We start from the raw sequence: 18,449 nt of genomic DNA, 5'->3' as shown, positions 1-18,449 counted from the left end.
TTCCCTCCCTGTAGCCGTATTCTTTCACACCCACATCTCATCAGAACTGTGCCTCCTTAACACAACGCTTCCCTGAGCAGGACGCCCTCTCTGCTCCATTCTCTCTGCAGTCATCCAGAAACAACGTGTGTGGCCAAGAGGAGAGGATGCAGGGGTCTTGACAGGAAAGGATATACTCATGCTTCTTGCGGATGTGGAAAATTGAAATTATACATTGAAAATAACATCAAATGCACCTTAACTTTACAATTTAAATATAATTTAACTATAATTTGGGGCAAAAATAACACATGCTTTAAAATCTAAGGAAGGCACTTAAGACTTATTGTTGTTGAGAATGTTTTTTTTTGTTGTTTTTTTTACAATACCATACTCCATCCATTAGTATTTGTTTAACTTCACGAGAGGGGTTTGTTTAAAAAAATATATTTATTTATATTAGGGCTATAAATCTACATATTGCAGTACATATGTAACAATGAGTTAGATTAATGGCAAAACATGATTTTTGCAGGTGCCCCTTTAACGTTAAATCGTATTTCTTCGAAACATTTTTACTTTGCCGAGAAGTGGTTACTTCAAAATCAAAGCCAAATGAAGACAAAAAAAAGTAAAGAAGATGATGATGGAGAGAAAAATCAATAAGAAAAAAAGGAACAAGAAAAAAAATTCATGAACACGTGTACGCAAAATTTGACCTCTGACACCCACTAGAGCAGAGGGCTGCTTAAGCGAGATGATGAGGTTTGATGATATTCATTCTTAATGACTCTCCAAGGGAAATTACCTGTGGTGAGACCCAAGACAAAAATGAGTTTGACAGCTGTTCTAAAACATTACTAGGAGGAGCAGTTGTTAATATATACAGCTTGCATGATTAAAAATGATAAAATGGATTAAAATACTATGTTGTCAAACGTTTTAACAATGGAAACAGTTTGCGTTAGAAAAAAATGGTTTCTACATCCAAACAGGTTAGAGGTCAAACAATACAGTCAGCCCCCGGTTTACGAACACCCTGTTTTACGAACATTTCAACTTACGAGCGTGGACCGCGGAGTTTTTTGTCCCTCGCTTACGAACAAACCTTCCGTCTTACGAACAATACGACATGCCGGCCATTGTATTCGGACATTTGCTTTCACCTTGCTACGTCAACTAATTCTGAGGCTGACGCTCCTCACGCCAACGTTGAACGCTATTGCTCTTACAATGTCACAGTCACTGTCTCAGTCACGGTGTCAGTCACGGACTCAGTCACGGAGATGCTATTGGCCGGCGTCGCGTCAATCACAGAAATGCCGATATGCTATTGGCCTAACGCCTTTATCTAGCTTGATGGCACAGCTGGTCGGGATGGAAGGAAGGAGAGAAAATGAGTGAAAAACGGAATGAAGGAATGGTGTTAAGACTTTGCAAACTTTATCTGTTAGAAATGGCTTCTAAAATTGCTAGTGGCGGTAAAGGAAGAAGTAAGAGGATGATGACAATAGAAACGAAGCAGGAGATAATAAAAAAAAAATACGAAGGAGGCGCACGCATGGTTAACCTTGCTCGTGAATATGGACGGAACCGCTCGGCAATCTTTTAAGGGCAAGACTTTCCTTGTCGGGGACGGACCTCGATCGACAACAAAATGGAGAGACTTCTTCTATTATGGATTAAAGAGAAGGAAATCGCCGGTGATATGTTTTAGTTCGAGAAAAGTTCTTGTATAAGAAAATAAATCAATAAATTCTGCGGGTTGGTCTCTGCTTACCTCCGTCTCCACTAAGCTCAAGTCACGTCACCCCAAAGGACAATGTCATTTATCCTTTGTTTATCCATGTTAATTAAATTGACTGTACAGTACTAATTTTGAATGTGTGTGTAAATTCGTGATGTTTTCAACTATGATTTCACCACGCGCTGCCAGTCAATGTGTACGTACAATTGACCTCGTTTAGCTACATCACCAAAAGTCATCTGCACACGTGTAACACGGCAACGCTGATATGCTATTGCTCTTACAATGTCACAGTCACTGTTTCAGTCACGGTGTCAGTCTTGGAGATGCCGATATACTATTGGTCGAACGCCTTCATCTAGCTTGATGGCACAGCTGGTCGGGACGGAAGGAAGGAGAGAAAATCAGTCAAAAACGGAAGGAAGGAATGTTGTGAAGACTTTGCAAACTTTATCTGTTAGACATGGCTTCTAAAATTGCTAGTGGCGGTAAAGGAAGAGGTAAGAGGATGATGACAATAGAAACGAAGCAGGAGATCATAAAAAAAAAAATACGAAGGAGGCGCACGCATGGTTAACCTTGCTCGTGAGTATGGCCATAACCGCTCGACAATCTTCTAAGGGCAAGACTTTCCTTGCCGGGGGACGGACCTCGATCGACAACAAAATTGAGAGGCTTCTTCTATTATGGATTAAAGAGAAGGAAATCGCCGGTGATATGTTCTAGTTTGAGAAAAGTTCCCGTTTAAGAAAATAAATGAATAAATTCTGCGGGTTGGTCTCTGCTCCCCTCCGCCTCCACCCAGCTCAAGTCACGTCGCCCCAAAGGTAAATGTCATTTTTCCTTTGTATATGTTATTTAATTTAACTGTACAGTAGATTGTTACTCATTTTTAATATGTGTATAAAGTCGTGATGTTTTTACCTAAGGTTTTTGCACGTGTTGCACGCATTAACTAATTAACATAGGTTTGGATTGCCCGTCATACGAGCAGTTCAAGTTACGAGCGTAGCCGCTGAACGGATTAAGTTCGTAACACGGGGGCCCACTGTACTTTGGAATGGACTGTGTGCAAGAGTTCCAGTGTTTTCTTTTCTTTTCATGCCTTCCAGATATTCAAACAGTACCATTTTGTAACAGTGCAAAATAATAAAGAGTGTTTTTTTCAAGTCGTTGCCTTGAAGGAGTGGATACAATGGTTATGAAGTGCTTTGCAGTCATCAGAACATAATAAATCATAAAAGCAAACGAAACAGCGCCCAGCAAATGGAAACATGATGCATGCTATACAATAACTAATGTAAGACATTTAGGATAGAAACAACCCCCTGCCCCTCCCAATGCAAAATATGTTTGGAAGAGATATTTGAGTTCTGATGGTATTTTCTTACTAATGGTGAATTCCTCCATTGGGTGGATGACTGTTTGCAGATAATACAATCATCAATTAATCAATGCTAAAAGGTCAAACAGAAACTTGTATCGGTCACTTGCTTACACACACAAAAAATAAAATAAAATAGACAAGCAGAGCTGTTTATTAACCACATTAAACAAAGTGTGCTAATAATTGTGGGTAACATAGACAGGTGTCATTAAATATGGAACATAGCCGCATTTTGTGATAAAAAAAATGACAATGCAATTTCAGCTGTTAGAAATATTGATGAAGGTCAAGACTCATGTCCTGCAGGTAGTGATCATTCAAGGTTTCATGAGTTGCACTAAAGGTTTTGATCAAAGATTAACATTTTTTCCTTAATAAGAAATGGGTTATAGTTACCAAAGCTGAACCACACGAAAAACTGTTAAAATTGCATCATTACTGAACATTGTTATTACTGAATACAATTTCTGAATTAATCCTCATCATCTTTTGTTTTTAATCCAATATATTCCTATAAAAAAACAGGGGATTTGCAAATACTGCTTGCAGTCTATAACATTACAACCAATAGGCAACTTTGCACAGCCACAACTGACACTTGAATTTAGTACTTGGGTCCTTGTTCAACTTCAGTATTCAATGGTGGACATAATGATGGCTGCATTCCATTCAGGTGAGTAAGCTCAAGCTCTGTGGCATTGTTTTCAATTAGCACAAGTTACAAGGCACAGCAGCAACTCAAGCCAGGTTCAGCATGGCACAAAGTAATAAATAAAGTCATCAAATAACATTTCCACACCACTTTAAAATATGTATATATTTCTTTTACAGAAAAACAAGTTATATACTTTGAGGGCCTGTCCCAAGATAGAGCTTGAAACAGAAAGTTGCTACTCACCCTTAAAGAGTCAAAACGGGAAAAAAACAACCCAACAAGTAAAAGTTTCGATCATATCCTGCTGGCAAAAACAATGAGTGGTTTAGCTTGCGCTTGTCTTGTTTAGCTTGAACCTCAGTGAAGAGCAAAGCCAGAAGGGAATATCCTCTATAGCTGCTGTTTCAGCTGTCTCTCTCTCTTTGGCCAGTCTTGATCACTGTGAGTAAAACTGCCTGCACTTTCATTGTACAGCCCTCTTGAGCCTCTCAAGCGTTGACTAAAACGATAACAGCGTCCACTTCCACTGTTTAAAGATAAAAGGAAGGAGAAACCCCGCCGGGAGTTGTCATTCTTCTTGGTCACTGAAGATGAGCAGCTTTCACCTCTGTGCAAAGTGCTGACCTTGGTTCATGTCTGCAACCAAAACGTTGCGTCTGCGTCTGATCCCCCCCTTATCAGGTGACACCGATGGACCGGGGAGACAGGGATGGAGGGCAGAATACAGCAGAGTGGCAAATTCTGTCTGACTGGCCACAAAAGTCAATAATCCACAGACAGATGTATAGATAAGAGCAATAAGGCGTGGATGAGGGTGGCTGTGCACCATCAATCAAATTGACCAACGGGTCAATGTTCATATTTTACAGTGACAACCACTTTCAGGGTGTTCTAGTTTAAAATAGCATAGGTCCCAAAGAGCAAAACAAGTGATAAATTAAGAAAATAAAAAACTCTCATAGCCTCAACAGCAATATCTAGTGGTGAAATGCAGAAAAGCAACTCACTCCCACAATGCACTCAATTGCTCTCTGACAGATTCCATCTGCTTCTAATCTGCATCATCACTTATTCACACCAGTGCTGCAGTGCTATGGAAATAAGCGGCATTGTATCAGATCGGAAGCTAATCAAGAGCTCAAAAGAGTACATTGATGATTTGTTATTTCATGAATAAGAAATGAGGCTGGCACTTGCAGCCCTTAAGAAAATTGCATATGGATTCACTGGTCAGTATTGTCGAAATTGAGTTGAACAAATGCTGCACAAATTACACAAACGCAAAGACCAGCTTTCATCAGTCATATAAACCTATTCATCCATTTTGTTCCAGAACAATATCAAATCCAGTAATCATGACAAACAGTTATGCAGCGCTGCCATCAATGAACCAGGGCTTATACACAAATACTATTTGGGTTAAAAAATAAAAAAGTCTAGCCAGAGAGCACACATTTGTATTAATCTATAATGCTGAATATAAAAATGAAGTTGGAATAAAAAAATTTGTTTTAAAAATGCAAAGACAGTAACGGAGCTGAACTGAGGCCAGAAGATGGAAGTAATTTTTTTAGGTTTTTATTTCCTTGTTTCCTTATTTCCTTGTCGTCCCATGTTACCACTTTAGAAATAGTTTTGGGAAGCCATGCACAAAAACAATAAAAATTCAGTGCCCATTTTAAAACAGGTGTCACACGTTTAGCTATTTTGGCAATTTAGCAACTATTGAAATTCACGTCTGTCTTCATTTTAAATTCTGTCTGGAATATTTCAGCAGGACTGTGCGTGGGACAGTGTTAATCCCACACAATTAATAGTTTCATTGCAAGTGAACAAATTAATATTAGTACCGTACTTCAAAGAATATCTCAATCATAATTTTATTAAATTATTTATGGCTGCCCGAAGCCAACTGAGATAGGCGCCAGCAAGCCTGCGACACCTGTGGGAATAAGCGGCTATAGAAAATGGATGGATGGATGGATGGATGGCATTCCAACAACATTTTACAGCACACGTTGATCAGGGTTAGCCTCAAGTCATCAGCATTCGGCTAACAACGGGCCCCTCTTCTAGCTTCCGTCATTATCTCAGTGATACACATATTATTACTTCAGGCTATAAATCAGGAACTCAGAAGTAAATAATAATCCATTAAAATTGTACTTAACAAGTATATAAACCAGTGGCAGTAAATGGTAAAATTCCTATTGAAGAATATATCTATGAACGTCCACAGCAGTGAATGAGATGAGTAACAATCAATTCCACATGGATGACCAACTTTATGACCAATGATACGACTCATTATTCCTACTTCTGGTATGCAATTAATAGAAGTCACGTGCTGAATCCTTCTAGTGAACCAAAACTTTTCTATGAATTCAGTGCCAAAACCTTCAGGGTCATTTGAGACCACTAAATAAAACTGAGTGTCAGAGATATCATCTAACAAATGCACCTTTGTGGCCACTAACTAATCACTGCTGTTCTCACGTGTGAGGTGAGACAAGAACAGTGCACCTTCTCTCTCTGCAGTGGCTCCAGTCACACTGGGCTCTGACAGAATGCGGCAACTTTCATCTGAATTAAATCAGAGGGTGGGCGCACACACACACACACACACACGCACACAGTCAAGAGGCAGCTGGAAACACTCAGGTGCAACACTTCCTCCTTGCTTGGCTACAGTTACCAGTATAAGCATATGTGGGTTGGTTTGGTTGGACAGACAAATGGACCACAAATCAGCGCAAAAGTGAAAGAGGATAGTGTCTATCACCATCCGGCAATTCAGTGGTGATTAATTCTGACAAAAAGACGGTTAGCATTAGCATGCGCATGGTTTCTAGCCTTGTGTAATTAATAACTCGTACATCAAGGCCAGGTACACGCCTATATACGAGAAACTGTTGTGTGTGTGTAAGCAAACAAATAATGTTTTGCCACGGTGCATTGCAAAGACAGATGTTGGAAGCACGCTATCACCGTGCAAATGCCTTGACCTTTTAATGTGTTTCACCTTCAGAACACATGGTGCCAGGGTGGGAATTTGGCAAGTAGTGCATCAACTTGCGAGTTTCAAATGAGGAAGCAGCGGCTTAATGGTCCTGTCAGAAATAGTTCAGCTCATCATTTATTTCAGTCTTGACTTTACACTTCAGTGGCAATTCAACTGCATGGTCAAAAGGCTTTATTTGCAGAAAATGTGAGCAAAACCTCTCTTAATCCCGTACATACATGTATGGGATAAATGTACATGCAAGCAACAGCCTGGTTTTGTTTCAGTAAACCACGGGACTTCAAAGAATTCTGTTACAATTCTTAATCTCATCAAACATCAAAGCTGGCACCCTATTTATTTTAATGACACATTACTGTAAATATGGTCATCTGCTGCTACATATTCCCTGTCAGGAAATATATGGGTTGCAAATGCTATTGGGTGAATCGTATGAATATACATATAATGAATGGAAAACAAGACAAATTCAGAGGTGCTTTCAACAAAGGGTGTGTAGCACTGGAAAGTGTGTTTATTGATGCTTTTCCACTCCACTGCAATGGAATCTATCTGATTGATATCCAGTAATTGTGCCCTTGTCCTTAACAGGTATATTTCTACCAAAGGCACTTAGCAATGATTACCAAATAGTGGCCATTCACATCTCTAATGTGTTATGCATGCAAATTTAATGATGTCCAAAGGTATTTCTGATTAATGCCACCAAATTTTCTGGCTATACACTGACATATTTCCAAAAATATGACACAATCCCTACAAGTTTCCGTTTGAAATCCTTTCTAGGGTTTCTTCCTCCCTGATCCCACAGGATTTCGAGTTGAGAGAAACTTCAAAAGGGAAATCTTATCCGAAAACGTTTCCCTCTCAGATTACACTTGAACATCATGCTTTTGAATTTTTAAAAGTAAATCTTTAGTGGGAGTTTTGTTGAGTCATTCAAGGGGAAAAAATACAATACAGTATGTAGGGAAAAGCTTTTTAAATATTATTCTTGCAAATAAATTATATTGAAAATCAACATGTTTTTATAACCTTTGACTGGGGGCATTAAATTGTTTCAATAGTTCAAAGAAAGAGAAAGGTCATTTGGTATATATTTGTGGCACTACTTTTTCCAAGATGAGTGATTGGAATAGATAGAATGCTGTGTTTGCAGGAGGAGAAAGCTTCATTAAACGGGGATTAAGATAAGCGTCTACAGGGATGCTACAGAGAGAAAATAAAATATTGATAGAGCAATCGCATTTGATGAGGTTTAGATGGAAGCATTTGTAGCTTTAGCTTTCATTAAGGTTAACAAACACTTCCTTCTGCACTGCCACACTATCATTGGCCCCAATCACAAAACGGATTCTCCGAGACAATTTTGTGTCAAAGCAGTCAAAAAGAAAAATCGAATGACTTGTGGCTTTAGAGACCGCTAGAGTGGACCGACAACGTCTACTTAATTATTCTTTTGGTTATGTCTGCTTCAGTTATTGAGAGCGAAAGCAAAAGCATTGGATAACACAAAAAGATTGCAGAAAGTGTGTAAGTGTACCAATCCCTCTGGAATTTACAGTGAACAAATCCTGATTCCAAAACTAACAAACCTAACATCATCTTACAAAAGCCTCAATAATTGATGCCCAGATGTAATTTATAAAATGAACCTGCAGCAGTTGATCTCTGTAGTCCTAAAACACAGGATTACAGTGGAAACTCTTCAATAACCTTTAACAAAAACTAGGCTGTGTTGGAATAAAATATTTCCTGTTTTGTTGTGCTTTCAAATTTATAACGATGTGTCACATTGAACGTAAAATTACAGTGCAAACAACAGATTGGAGAGTTCAACCGAAATAAAGATTTTATGATATAGTATAGACTCCAAAAAAAGTTTATTCTTTCCTCTTGCTTGACTTTAGAATCAACAATATATCAAAGAGTATTATCAATATTATAGCATCCATCTAGGCCTGAAATGGGTGTCATTTATACTCCCTCCAAGAGATTTGACAGAAATCTGGTGACAGCTGGAGATAATGCTAAATGGACTTCATTTATATAGGGACTCACTCCAAGATGCAATTTTCTAATGTCACCTCAGTCAGGCTTTCACAAGATAATGATGATGATGATGATATATGCTACCACGGCTTCATTCACACGCTAGTGACATATAGAAACTGAGAGCTCACTACCTTACACAAGGATACTTCCTTGGGGTTGCAGGAAAAAAAAAAAAAAACACCCTGGTAAATAGATTGCATTAACATATGCCATTAGGTCCATATGATATTGTTATTTGTTATGTTTTTATTTTCTACCTGAGCTACCTCAATAAATGCTTTGTCTGAATGATATCCCATTTGTTTATTTACATGTGATAGGCAATCAAATGGAGCAACCGATGTGAGAAGGGCACTTTGATTTAAATGTATTCATGGAGTTTCACAGGCAATGCTACAAATGTGAAACTGAAACTGTTCAAACATACTGCAGGCATGACAAACGTACGACATCATATTAAAAAATACACAAGTCTGTAAAATGTTGCCAAAGTTGTATCAAAAATTTCGAGTATGTGTATCTTCTCCCCGTGCCTGCATAGGTTTTCTTCGGGTAGTCCGGTTTCCAAGAACATACACGGTAGGTATATTGGTATATTCATAGCCTGTTTCATCACTTGCTCAAAAGAATTGTCCGCTTATTTAACCATTTTTAGCAGTAAAAAGTTCATATTTGAATTCATTCGATAATTGCTTTTCATGTACAATTGATACATTTTAAAACACATTTTTCTACTTTATGTCAACTTAAAATGCCATCGCATGTGCTCAAGAATCGGGTAACCAACACTTGTGATGTTCACAAGCCGAGTTGTGAGTTCTCAAGCTCAAGCTCATGTGGTGTCATCAAAGGGAGACAGCGAGTTAAATGTGTTTTACAAAGTTGTAAATGTACGTTAAAAAATATTTGGTTATCGTACCTAATTATTATAGAAATGATAAATGAAAATAAACTAAAATGTTAACTTTTCGCCTTTTATCACTTTTCAAATGACACAATTACGGTAAGTAGTGAATAATTATGATAAACAAGTCTTGGAAACAATCCATCCAGCATTCTGCCACTTTTGTAAAATCTCGGTTTTATGATTTACCTTGTTTCTAAAATGATAAGTTAATAGATTTAATTTGATTTATTGGACAGCCCAGGCAAAGCAAAGGGTATGTGACTACTTTGTAGTTTTAGAATTTTACAAGTACCCACTGTGAAATGTATTTTCAGCCAAGCACGCCCCTAGCTAGTGCGAAGCATTTAGATTAAAAAAAACAAAACAAAACAAAAAAACGACCGCTTCTTGCCATTTCTGTCTAATTTATTAAATTTTGAAACTACTTTGGTATCTCTTGGCATATTTAATTTAGCAAATGCAGAAGATAGATGGTATAATATCATGTTTCATTTTCTCTCATAAAATGTTTTCAAACAATTCACTATAGCTACTATTTAGCACTATTTAGTGTGTGGTGTTTCAATTAATTTGCCCATAATTTTGAAAAGAAAATGTAGTATTCCTGTCATGGCATTAAAAAGCATGAAAACTAATTTGCTCATACCTGTAGAAACCCTGTTAAAATCTCACATTACCCCCTGAAGTGTTTTTATGTACCCCCAGGGGTACTCATAACCCCATTTTAGAACCACTGGTGAGCAAGCTAGGATATGGGGTCTCAGTGAATTCTCACTTCTCAGTGAATTAGTCACATGCCACTGGATCGCTTCATGAAAACTTCGCCTTTGCAGTTTCAGTCTGAAATATGATTGACATTTAAAGGACACAAGCGCTGGAACCTTTTGTGACACACCTCATATGTATAAGTGTCGGTCACAGTATTGGTATATTAAATTTACACTCTGCTTGTGACATTTCCTCCATTTGTGTTTTAGTTGAAATATTCACTATTATTGAGTCAAATATTATTGAGTCAAATATTGAGTCTTCTAAAAAAGTAATTAGATTAGAAATGAACATAGAGATTTCCAAACATGAGCATGAAAAAGGTTGAAAATTCCTTCAAATTTTACTCGTCTTACTCATTAACCTGTCTACTCCAAAAACATATTTTAAGAGCAAAGCAATAAAAATATACCGTAGCTATGTATTCCCTCTTGAACTTTAATTGGCTAAGTGCAGCAATTCAAAACATACAGCACTTTTAATCAAGTGACACAGATGTCTAATTAGCCAAGATACACTTGGGACAAATAGAGAAACTTGGCATCATTCACAACTACAGTTAATCACGGTAACTATAAGAGATAAACTGGAGAGAATCACTGTACTCTCCTGCCACTAGATAAAAAGGGGTCGCATCGACAGAAAATGTCTCCCAAAAGAGTTGCGGGTTAAAGGTCAAACCCAGTTTACACTCACCATTTCTCGAAGGAACTATCGATAAGTGTCACTATAAAATAAAGACAGCCGGATCAGTTTTTACACATGTACTCGGTCTAGTCAGTAGCAATGTTTTCATGTCATCTTTATTTATACAGATGCTAACACTTTTTTTTTTTTTTTTTTTTTACTTTGAGACGTACTACAGTATGTTGTCAGAAATTTGGGCTGTACCTACTGGTTGCTCGTTGGCCGAGCCCTTGATTTAGCATTTGATTCAAGTTCCAGCCGTATCCCTTGGTCACAACCTTTGAATAGCGGCTAAGAGAATGAGAGTGCTGGTCAGCGGTGTGTTAAAGTATTCACGGGCTCCTGGGATTCTCTTTGTGTGGTCTCGCCCTTTTACTCATCAGGCTTCACAAAATGTTATTTATTGCCATGTGTAAAACGTGCAAAGAAATCTATAAAGTCTAATGCACACTTCCGGGGCTTGTTTGCATGCGTGGCACATATTGTGGATGCTTTTAATGCATTCACTGTGCATGGATCTGTCAGCCTGTAAATGCACTTGATCACCATCTTGAATTACTGAGACAAAATTACAGCATTCAATTTTCCTTTTTGTGCATGTTTTGGAAAGTTAAAAAAACAACACCATTAAAATCCAATTATATGACTGGATATTGTTTCATTGATTTTTCTTTCATTTCTGAAAAGTCTTCCATTTCCTGCTTCTGAAAAGCATGCCCTTAGCATGATTCATCCACCATGCTTCACTGTAGCGATGGTAATGGCCTGGTTTCCTCCAAATGTGACACCTGGCATTCACACCAAAGAGTTCAGTCTTTGTCTCATCAGACCAGAGAAATGTGTTTTTCATGGTCTGAGTGTCATTCAGGTGCCATTTGGCAAATTCCAGATGGGCTGCCATGTTCCTTTTAAGAAGTGGCTTTCTTCTGGCCACTCTACCATACAGGCCTGATTGATAGATTGCTGCAGAAATGGTTGTCCTCTTGGAAGGCTCTCCTCTCCACAGAGGAACGCAGGATCTTTGACTATCAGGTTCTTGGTCACCGCCCTGACTAAGGCTCTTCTCCCCTGATTGTTCAGTTTAGACAGACGGCCAGCTCGAGAAAGTGTCCAGGTGATTTCAGACGTCTTTCATTTATGAATAATGAAGGACACTGTGCTCATTGGAACCTTTCAAAACCGCAGAAATGTTACCGTATCCTGCTCCAGATTTGTGCATCAAGACAATTCCTAGGACTTCATGCTTAGCGGTTGTGATCTGACATGCACGGCCAACTGTGGGGCCTTATATAGACAGGTGTGTGCCTTTCCAAATCAACAATCCCAATCAACACAATTTACCACAGGTCGACTCCAATTAAGCTGTAGAATCATCTCAAGGATGACAGGAGAAAAAGGATGCAGCTGAGCTCATATTTGAGATTCACAACTAAGGCTGTGATTACCTATGTAAATGAGATGTCTTCCCCCAAAATCCCCCCCAAAACATTTTCTTCTCCTAGTAATTTCATAAATGGATTATCGTATGTAGAACTTTGAACTTTGGTGAAACATTAATTTAATATAATTTTGAATGAGGCTGTAAGATGACAAACTCTGGAAAAGGTGAAACGCTGTGAATACTTTGCTGATGCACTGTAATTCAAGTGTCTTACGTTTTAGTGTTGTTTAGTGTTTGTTTAAGTGATGCAGTCATGAGGTCACAGCTAACCTGACTCAAGTCTTTGCCATGGCCACAACTCACTATGACTACAGCTTTCTAGCCATTGGAATCTGGCCAGTCCCATCGAAAAATGGACGGATTGGTAATGTTTGAGATGCTATTATTCAAGTTAGCTATATGAAGAAGGAAAGACTCATTCAGCTTACTTACTATGCTCACATATGCCCCACAGAAATACAGTACAGGTGGAAAAAAATGTTGTAATGACCCTGCAGTGTAAATCCAGCCTGAGAAACAAACTTAGACAAATCCATAAGTAGCCAACTAAACTCTTGACATTCAAGCTCAAATGTATGAATGCATGCTGTCTTTTTGCAGACCAGAAGGAGAATGCATTTGTAACCTGCACACAATAAATGTCTTATCACTGACAAATACAATTGTTATCAAGCAATTCCATACTTACAGTATCTTGTATTGTGTATAGTAAACTTGGTATCAGCAGAGAACAAACATCTTACCAGCCGGGGAGAACCACATAGACTGCAGTTAAGTTTATATAAAACTGTTTGGATGATGACAAGATTAAGAGTGATGCAGCAAACCAACCTTGAAAGAGTCATTTTAAAACCCACTGCCTTATAAAGCATGTCAGACTAGCAAGTACTTGGCTTGCATATCCATTTATATATTTATACGTGACAGTGACAGAGTGCTGTCTGTGGCTGACCTTACAAATGTTTATATTTTTGTGACTTTATTTCACCAGAGAATCTAGTGATAAACACACCACCATTCGACTTCACAAATGTTACCAAGGGAATCGGTGGTGGGAAGTAATGAAGTGCAAAGTACATTTCTTTGCCTTTCTTAATGACAACAAAATGAAAAACAAAATATGAATAAAAAGAGGTACTGTAAACTGCTTTAGGTCTAGATCTTGATTGATACGTTGTACAGTTATAAGGGGAAAAAAAAAACGGGACATCAATGACATGGTGGGACATGAACCAGAAAGCATGAACGTCAATGTTGCAATCTAGCTATGGGGGGAAAAAAAACAATCATGGCAGGAAGACTTTCAGTCAGTAAAAAAAAAAAAAAAAGAAAAAAAAAAAGAAGAAGAATATTAACTCAGGGGCAGGAAGGCTGTTTCCGCCAGTAAAAATAAAAATACAATTTTACAGGGGTGACGAGACCATTCCAACAAAACATGTTCACATGCAAGCAACATTTGAAACACTGACTTAGTTACATAGGCGATATGTACATGTTGCACACCAAGGGAATTTCAAAGTTAATCCTCTAAAGGTATCGTGTACTTGACAAAATGGACATTAAGAGAAGCAAAGCTGTTAAACTGTCTCAACCCCTTCCCACTAATGTACTACACGTAGATGTTTGTTTTTTCCTTTTAACCTTTTTTAAATGTTCTGTTTCCGCCAGGCAAAATATTTGAGAATAACATTTGGTGAAAATGGGCTTCTGCCAGTAAAAAGGAAAAAGAAATGGGTTTCCATAGATATGGTACTGAAATTATCCATTTTAATTTCTACTTTTACATTTAGGTACGTTTAAGAGTTTGCACTTTTGTACATTTAATTCAATAAAGGTCAAATCAATACTACCTTTTCCAGTCTTTTCTACACAAATATCTCTAATTCTACTTAAGTAGAATGTAACTACTTTGGCCACCTATGCCTCTCTCTGATTTTACTGCAGTAATGTCTGCCTGCAGCATAACCAGCAGCAAAGAGTCAAGGCTGGTCCAGAGCAGAAAGTGCTCTGCTGCCACTGCAGACACAGTGGTAATTTCTCCAGAATGAACATTTCTCCAAGATGCAGTGCATGTGAGGATTTAGGGTAGGATACTCTGATACTTCTTTATGGTGGATGCAGAGAAAATCATTCAGGGAAATTATTCAGCAAAGCTAATAAGAATGTAACTTAAGTTCAAGAAGACCTGCAGCGCTGACAATAGTACTGTATCATAATTTTCTAGATCTGCTGTAGTATCTGTTAATTGGGTTATTTTTCAACATTATGACCTTTTTGCTTGTAATTGCAGCAGTGCATTTTTTTGTTCGTTTGCTATGACTAAAGTGACCAGACGTCCAATTTTATTTTATTTTCAGCCTCGTGTGCCATGTCCTGACCAATTCTGTCCCAATAAAAAATTGAATATATTTTGGGAGAGCTGAAACTGAATATTAGCATTTTAATGGAGGTTGTTGCTTTGTTATACAATGAATTACACACATGTAAGTGGATGTCACTGTATTGTATGACAGAAAAAGCATTACATAAAAAGAGACTGGAGCGAGACAAATTTATTCTACAGCTCGATGGACATATTCATCATTAATAATGGTGTGCATATTGATTCTTCTTCATGATGAGCACACTTGTCTTTTGGTGTCATGGTTTCGCTCATGCAAAGTGATGACTTTCTCTCATGTAGACGTAATAAACTTCAAATTACTGATATAAAGTTGACTGATGGTGACAAAAAGCAAAAGATCAAAGGCTCGCAATATTAGACAATGTGAGGCCCGCCGCACAAAAGAGATGGGAGGCACAAGTCATTTGACTTGAGTCGGATCAGGCTAAAGGTGACAATTTGGGGACATGTGACTTGCTTGCTAAAAACCTGCAAAAATGTGACTCGACTTCAACTTGCAATCCAAGAGCATTTGACTTCGACTTGAAAGACACATGAAAATGAGGTGTAAGATTTCCTTGAAAAAAATAGTTACGTTTTTTTTTTTTTTGGTTGTTTTTTTATTTGTTTTTTGAAGGAGGGGTGTTTTGCCAGTACATTACAGATTTTTCCCAGCAAAAATTATGTTTTGAAGAGAAGTCAATAAAACGACAGATTAGACACCATGGCGTGTGTATTCTTCAACAATACCATTAAAAATGCAATTGTTGTTTAGGCATGGACACATATATGTACATAGAATCCACGCTGGAGTACTTTTTTGGTTGTTTTTAACGTGGCAAGGCTGCCCATAAACTAATGCAGGTCAACTTGTTGGGACTTCATAAAGCGACACATTGCAAAGTATACAAAGTTAATAACACACATCCACCCAGTTTACAAACACTAGATTGGGGAAACAGATTGACATCAAAAACAACATATTGCAGGTTTTTGCCAAATGCAATATGAGTAAGCTTATTTACATTTCAGTAGCTTTATCAGTGGAAAAAAATAGTTTATTATGTTGTGATTCAGCAAGTGTTTATGACTAATGATTAGCTTGCAATTTGGTGGCAACTTCACTTGTTTATTTCTTATCAAATTTACAACTTGAGAATTACTCGTGACTTGCACATATGTGACTTACTACTCCCAAATCTGCCACACACCTAGGACAGGTGGCTGAAACTCACTAAATTGTCGCACAGTGTGTAGGTCATAGGTGACAACCTTTCCTTGATGAATAAGGTGATCTATCATTGCCAACAGACTCTCAAAATATCCAAACTCTAATATTTTATTGTCTCCCACTGGCTGTGAAATTCTTTCTTTACATGGGCACCATTTATTTGCGGTTCAATAAATATGTTTTTTTTTAAAAAGAATCAAATAAAAAATACAGTGTACAATATACATATAGGTGATAGATGTGCAGTGCTCGATTGCTTCACGTTTTTCAGTTTGATGCCCCACGTATTAAAAACAGATGCTCCTTCTACAAGAGCAAGCAGACTATAACTGGTCATTTTCATCAACTTAGGGTGTGTGTACTGTATTTATGTGGATCCAAAAGCCCATTTACGCCCCTATATACACAACTGTATCATTCACTTTCAAAAGTTGTAAAGGGTCTGTCACTGCGCTACCGGTGCTTTTGCGGTCTGTCAACACTTCTATTGAAAAAGGACCAAAACAAATCACACTGTAGTTTGTGACTTTGGGAAAATCTGTCCTCCCCGCTTCAATAATGCAATCGTGTTATACATCTCTGTCACCACAAGGTCACACCCCTCTCCTGAAATCTTTACAGTCTCTCTCTCTCTCTCTCTCTCTCTCTCTCTCTCTCTCGCTCTCTTTTTTCTAATAGCGCACGCGCGCACACACACGCACACACACACACACACACGCACACACGCACAAAAACCTACACACCTACCTAATGGAGAGTAGAGGTCCTGCATGGAGCATGTGAGGAGAATTTTAATTTCCTTCTTCCTGCTCCGCTTAGGCTGCCACATTTACTCAGACCGCAAGCAGCAGTTATTTGTCACCAACCCAGTGCCACTCCTTACTGTGTTATTGTTTGTCAAGTGAAACTAATAGCTAGACAACATGTGTGCAGCATCAGCGATTGAGGACAATCCTGGCGTTCCAGACGTACCTGAACTACACACGGTAAACACTTCAAATACGAACGGTGTTGCATTTCAACCAGCCAAACAATGCAAACGACGAGTCACTCACTTGATGAAGTAGCTGGCTCCTTCGTCCGTGAAGCCCTCTTCCCATCCTCTTGGCAAATCTGGAAAAGGAAACGGACACCGACTGAAAACTACGGCGAAACGCCCGACAAATCCCTGCAAGCAGCCCGCGATTCGGACAATGTGCGTTGTACCTGAACGTATCATGTGTCCGGAATTAACAGGTTCGCCAGTTCGCGGGTGAAGCCAAGTGGTACCGCGAGTTTTGTCACTGGAAGAAAGACACCTGTTACTTAGTGCACGATGTAAGAACAAGGCTCGCGGGGAGTATTCCAACAAGCAGCGACGGGTAACCGCATAAAAAGTGGCTCACTTAATAAAAAACACGCGGCCATCCCTGCAAACTCCATAGGACCAATGGTCAGGTAGGGTGTCCCGTCCGAGCGGTGCCGCCATGATTCCTCCTCTACGGCTCAACTTCACCCCCCTCCCCCTCGCAGTCCCTCTCTCTTTCTCTCGCTCGTCCATTCGCGCTTCGCCGACTTGTCGACGGAGCTCAAATAATCCCACCGCTAAAGCTGCATACTTTTAAAGGGGCCGAAAGGAGAAGGCGCCATCGACCTCGCTCTTCCGCTGCAGTAACCCTTCAGAGCACAACGAGCGTTATTCCACTTCCTCGGCTTGCTCGGCGTCCCGGTTTAACCGGGAGTGTCCCAAGTCTTGACGGATTTCGCCGGCCCCGTTGTTTCGTGCCACTTTTTACGCACATCTCATTCCTGTGTCTCGTTTTTGTTTTTCCTTCTAGTTTGTTTGTTTGTAGTCTAGTCAGACAGATAATTGTTTGGGCCATGTGTTTTGTCAATCATCAGAGGTGGGCAACTTACGTTTTTTGCTGGTCTGGCAGTCGTCAGTGCCCCGCCCCCTTCTGTCAATGCCATTTTTTCGAACCAAACCCAATTGTAATCGCCAGTCCGTCGGAAACGCAGAAACACTTTTTAAACAAGACAGTGCACATTTCTGCAGGGGAGCTCACCAGGCATGTTGTGGCATATTCGTCAGCGGTCACTAAAAAGGCATCGAGTATGAGCCAAATGTCACATTATGATTATGATTATCCAAGAAGATTATTCCGAACTTTCACAGTTACTGAAGTAATGCTTAACAATGATGATGAG

General features: G+C 38.9%; 1 protein-coding gene across 2 annotated transcripts in view; it reads right to left on the bottom strand.

Moving 5' to 3' along the window:
• plekha7b (pleckstrin homology domain containing A7b) overlaps positions 1 to 17,918 on the bottom strand; it is a 75,771-nt gene extending 57,853 nt beyond the window's left edge. For both annotated transcript variants that reach the window (XM_088413374.1, XM_088413375.1), the window contains exons 1-3: positions 17,648 to 17,918; positions 17,469 to 17,545; positions 17,318 to 17,375 (exon numbers count right to left, since the gene is read on the bottom strand). In XM_088413374.1, coding sequence (XP_088269500.1) covers positions 17,318 to 17,375; positions 17,469 to 17,545; positions 17,648 to 17,802 — 290 coding nt within the window. In that variant the 5' untranslated portion in view covers positions 17,803 to 17,918. The remainder of the gene's footprint in view (positions 1 to 17,317; positions 17,376 to 17,468; positions 17,546 to 17,647) is intronic.
• Positions 17,919 to 18,449: the final 531 nt, after the last annotated feature.

The sequence above is a fragment of the Hippichthys cyanospilos genome, chromosome 4 (genome assembly GCF_059441005.1).
Source record: "Hippichthys cyanospilos isolate Australia breed blue-spotted pipefish chromosome 4, RoL_Hcya_1.0, whole genome shotgun sequence".
NCBI classification, from domain to species: Eukaryota; Metazoa; Chordata; class Actinopteri; order Syngnathiformes; family Syngnathidae; genus Hippichthys; species Hippichthys cyanospilos.
Note: the sequence above shows the minus strand (reverse complement) of the source record. Positions and strands in the feature narration are given on the sequence as shown.